At 39.0% G+C, this 4,461-nt stretch overlaps 1 protein-coding gene across 2 annotated transcripts; it reads left to right on the top strand.

Moving 5' to 3' along the window:
- The first annotated feature begins 577 nt into the window (after positions 1 to 577).
- On the top strand, positions 578 to 4,350 carry BEL1 (POX (plant homeobox) family protein). Of its 2 annotated transcripts, none has more exons than XM_059588672.2 (5): positions 578 to 862; positions 1,019 to 1,983; positions 2,317 to 2,699; positions 3,073 to 3,133; positions 3,446 to 4,350. In XM_059588672.2, exons 2-5 carry the CDS (start codon positions 1,060 to 1,062, stop codon positions 4,115 to 4,117), a joined length of 2,040 nt encoding a protein of 679 aa, XP_059444655.2. In that variant the 5' UTR covers positions 578 to 862; positions 1,019 to 1,059; the 3' UTR covers positions 4,118 to 4,350. The 2 variants fall into 2 exon arrangements, with proteins under 2 accessions (XP_059444655.2, XP_059444656.2); XM_059588673.2 differs by having other exon boundaries at positions 993 to 1,983.
- Positions 4,351 to 4,461: the final 111 nt, after the last annotated feature.

Here is a 4,461-nt window from a genome sequence, read left to right as displayed (position 1 = left end):
GAGAATTAGATGGAGAAACATTGGACCACCTCATCTCATCCCACAGAGTCCTTATTTTGGGAACATTTGTGCACAACCCCAGGAGCATCTATTCTCTCTCATCCCTCATCTCTCTGTGTCTGAAAGACAATTTGAGAGGAAGCCTGAAATTGTTTGGTTCGGAAGAAAAAAAAAGAGTACACAAAAACTGGTAGCAGGCCCACCAGAAGGAAGCCTCACTAAAATCCCCCATCTGAAAAAGCCTGGAAACGACTCCTACTTAGGAATGGCTTCTTGGGATTCGTTTCCTACGAAGATCTCTGAAAACCCATCTCTTTTTTTAATGTTTTACTAGTTCTTGTTTTCTGGGTGTGTTTTTTTCGGTGGGATTTTCTGTTAGTGTGGGGAGGTTATGAAAAATAATCATTAAAAAAAAAAAACAGAACATGTCCTGTGGCGGCTAAGGTTGTAGTTTTTGTACCAGAACAACATTACTCTCTGTTGTTTCTGTTCCTCTCTACCAGTTTACTGAGTTTTAGTATTTATTTATATTTTTAATTTTTAAGTTTTGATTTGATTATAATAATCATTTACTTTTTTAATTATTGGCTATGAAATAATTGAGGGGCTTATTTGGTTTTCTTTCTAAGAAGTCTATTTTGGATGTATTTATGTCATGCTGCATTGACCCACTTGAGCTAGAGAGAGAGAGAGAGAGAGAGAGAAGAGCATATATCAAATGATGAACATGGCTTGGAAGTCATCATCACCCTTATCTGATCTTCTATTTCTGAGGAGATTTTTCTGATCTTTCTTCCGAGGTTGGCTTTCACGGTATACCATGTTGCCTTACTAGAAGAACAAGTCTAAGAGAAAGAAGCTGGTAAGAAACCAAAACAAGAAGTTTTTTCCGTTTCCTTTTTCTTTTTCCTGTATCTGATTAATCACAAAGGTACTTTTTTGGTTTGATCCTTTGAAATTGCTCGATGCCCTCCAACTGTGGATTAATGAAGTTTTCTTGGTCTTGATGGGATTGCAGTTGCAGAATCAACATCCATTTCAGTATCAGATTTTTGTTTCATGGCTCAAGAACAACACTGTGAAGATAAATCCGGGAACATGGTTTCTTCAGGTGGGTTTTGTTACTCAGATGTTTCATCAAGTAACCCGACCATTCATCTGGTGAACCAGATCCAAGGTTTTGAGTCCAACAACCAAGAAATCTTGATCAACTTGACGACAGGGATGGAGATGATAGGGTTTTCAAAGAATCCACAGCAGCAGAGTGATCAGAGTAACTCAGCTGTCATGTGGAGAAATCTTCAACATGGTTCATCTTCTTCAAAGATGATCAACGAGTCCTCCACTAATGATTTCTATCAACATGTGTTCAATAAGCCTGATTTCTCAGCTGGGATTTCTGAAACAATAGTGGGAGCTCAGGACTCTGCTGCAGCAGGAGGATGGCAAGAGAATAGATTGCTTGTTGATGGTAATTCTTCTTTGAGGTGTGTTTTCCCTTGTGAAGGAAATGAAAGGCCTAGTCAAGGGCTTTCTCTCTCTCTTTGTCCAAGCAATCCTTCAAGTATAGGGCTACAATCTTTTGAACTAAGGCACACTAATCATCATCACCATCAAGACCACCAAGAAGATGATCATATGAGGTTTGTTGCTTCGAGTTCTAGAGATGGGTTTTATGGGAAATCATCAAATATCCAAGAGCAACAAATTATGCAAGATGGGCTTTTGGGAAAAGCTGAAAATTTTCAGTTCCAGCTCAGGAACTCTAAGTTCTTAGTCCCTGCACAGGAGCTTCTGAACGAGTTCTGCAGCCTTGGAACAAAGCAAACTGATCATCCTCCCAAGCAAAAATCCCACAAGGCCAAACAGTGGGAAGAGGATAATAATGGCAGTACTAGTTCTTCCAGAAAGCAGGCTCTTTTCTCCCTCGAATACATGGAATTGCAGAAAAGAAAAACAAAACTGCTTTCAATGCTGGAAGAGGTACATATATTATATATGTCTCAGATCTTGTTTCATCACTCCATTAAAGTTCCTTCCTTTTTGCCATTTTCCCCACCACTTTTCATTCATTCCTCAAAATATGGAAATAAATGTAAAAATAAAATAAAATAAAATTTTATCAAACACAATTGTAACTTTTTACTCGGTGGATGATGGATTGGGGCCTTTTCATTAATGCTCACCTCAGGACAATTCCTTTGCCTTTTCATGTCATCTTGTTTTTCTTTTTCATTTTTTTTTTTCATCTTACTCTTACTACATATTTTATGCTGCAATTCTCATGGCTCTTCTATAATCGATCTTCTTCTTAAGGTGGACAGAAGGTACAGGCACTATTGTAATCAAATGAAGGCGGTGGTGGCGTCCTTCGAAGCGGTGGCCGGCCACGGAGCTGCCACGGTCTACTCCGCGCTGGCTTCAAAGGCCATGTCAAGGCATTTCAAATGCTTGAGAGATGGGATTGTCGGTCAGATTCAGGCCACCAAGAGAGCCATGGGTGAGAAAGATCCCGTTGCACCCGGGGCAAGCAGAGGAGAAACACCAAGGCTTAGGATTCTTGATCAAACACTCAGGCAACAGAGAGCTTTTCAGCAAATGAGCATGATGGAGAGCCATCCATGGAGACCCCAACGCGGACTCCCCGAGCGATCCGTTTCCGTTCTCCGAGCATGGCTTTTCGAGCATTTTCTCCACCCGTAAATCTCTCTATATTTTCTCTTTCCGTTCTACAACGACTGTATTACTACTGTCAAACAACTGAAATGACATAGCAGATATCGTTGTTGCGTATGCATATTCGCACGTCCTCATGTTAGTAAACTACAAATTTGATTTCACAAGAGAATCAATGTCTTTTCACCAAAGAAGTAAAAGAAACACAATACACTTGTGGTTGTTTTAGTACCATGAGATCGAGTTTCTCCCATTCTTCGTAAAGTCTAATGTTTTGGTTGTTTCTACCCAACAACATTAAGATTCCAATTTCATTCTTGTCATATTATCGAGTTTCTCTCTATTACTTTTGTGTGGATCTAATGCTTTTGATCATCTCATGGAAAACTTTTGCAGGTACCCAAGCGATGTTGATAAACATATCTTAGCCCGCCAAACTGGTCTCTCAAGAAGCCAAGTACGTCTACATCTTTCTAACCTTTTTTTAACTTCTCATGAATTAGTATATAGTATAAATAGGGCATATCTTCTTAGGATCCATACTTTTTTTTTTTTTTTCTTTTTCTTTTTTTTTTTTTGTTTTTGGCAAGCAATTCTGTTGGGATCCATACTTTAATATAAACAAATTAACATATATACAAACTGACAAATGCATTATATATATATATATATATATATATATATATATATATATATATATATATATATATATATATATAATAATCTAATGTATGCCTTTTTGCTGTTGTTGTTACATATGCTTCAACAGGTGTCCAATTGGTTCATTAACGCAAGGGTGAGGCTGTGGAAGCCTATGGTGGAAGAAATGTACGTAGAAGAGACAAAAGAGCAAGACAACATGGACATGACTTCCCCAGATGGGATTATTGCAGATCTTGACGCCATCAATGGCCGGCAAAATCAAAACCCACCTCCATTAACACGCCTTGAGGATGATCAAAAACCTACACAAGGCCAACTCGTCCGAATTGACTCAGATTGCCTCTCATCCATCATCACAAACCCAGAAAAAAAGGACCCAAAAACCACCAAAACCCCCCTCCAAAACCACCAGATCATGCACCAACACCAACACCAACCCCAACAACAACAACAACATGGGTTTGGTCGGATTGAGACATTTGGGAACATGGAGCTGGACTTTTCATCTTATGCTAATGATCACAGCACTAGTACTGTTCATCAGAACTTCAATGGAGGTGGCGTGTCTTTGACGTTAGGGTTGCAGCAGCATGGTGGGAGTGGTGTGAGCCTAGCCTTCTCACCTGCCTCTCAGAGCTCTTTGTTTTATGGTAGCAGAGACCACATTGAAGAATGCCAGCCAGTTCATCAGTACTCCCTTCTGGACAGCGAAGGACAGAATCTGCCATACAGAAATTTGATGGGTGCTCAGTTGCTCCATGACTTGGCTGGATCATAGACAAGTAAAAGGCTTGATCATGGTGATGGATGGATGGATGGTAGATAAATTGTTTTAGGTACATGCAGATAAATACTTTCCATACATATACATAAAGCTATACTTGGGTAGGTAGTAGTATGAAAATGATGATCATGGTATAATTTTTTTGGAAACTTTTCTTGATTGTAAGAACATGCTTATATTACCCTTTAGGTTAATTTGAAGTTGCTGGTGATGCATATCTTTCCTTCCCTCTTTTGGTAATTAAGAATCTGTATTTCTCATGATTGAGTAATTAATACTATTTTGTAGACAATTATGTAATTAATCTGATGATGTGGCAGTGGAAATCGGCCATTGGA

The sequence above is a fragment of the Corylus avellana genome, chromosome 3, assembly GCF_965113065.1.
Source record: "Corylus avellana chromosome 3, dhCorAvel1.hap1.2, whole genome shotgun sequence".
Classification (NCBI taxonomy): Eukaryota; Viridiplantae; Streptophyta; class Magnoliopsida; order Fagales; family Betulaceae; genus Corylus; species Corylus avellana.
Note: the sequence above shows the minus strand (reverse complement) of the source record. Positions and strands in the feature narration are given on the sequence as shown.

Excerpts from the sequence above, each read along its gene's own strand:
- BEL1 (XM_059588672.2), top strand. The coding sequence starts at position 1,060 with ATGGCTCAAGAACAACACTGTGAAGATAAATCCGGGAACATGGTTTCT. Across the intron at positions 1,984-2,316 it reads TGCTTTCAATGCTGGAAGAG|GTGGACAGAAGGTACAGGCA; the intron begins GTACATATATTA and ends CTTCTTCTTAAG. Across the intron at positions 2,700-3,072 it reads TTCGAGCATTTTCTCCACCC|GTACCCAAGCGATGTTGATA; the intron begins GTAAATCTCTCT and ends AAACTTTTGCAG.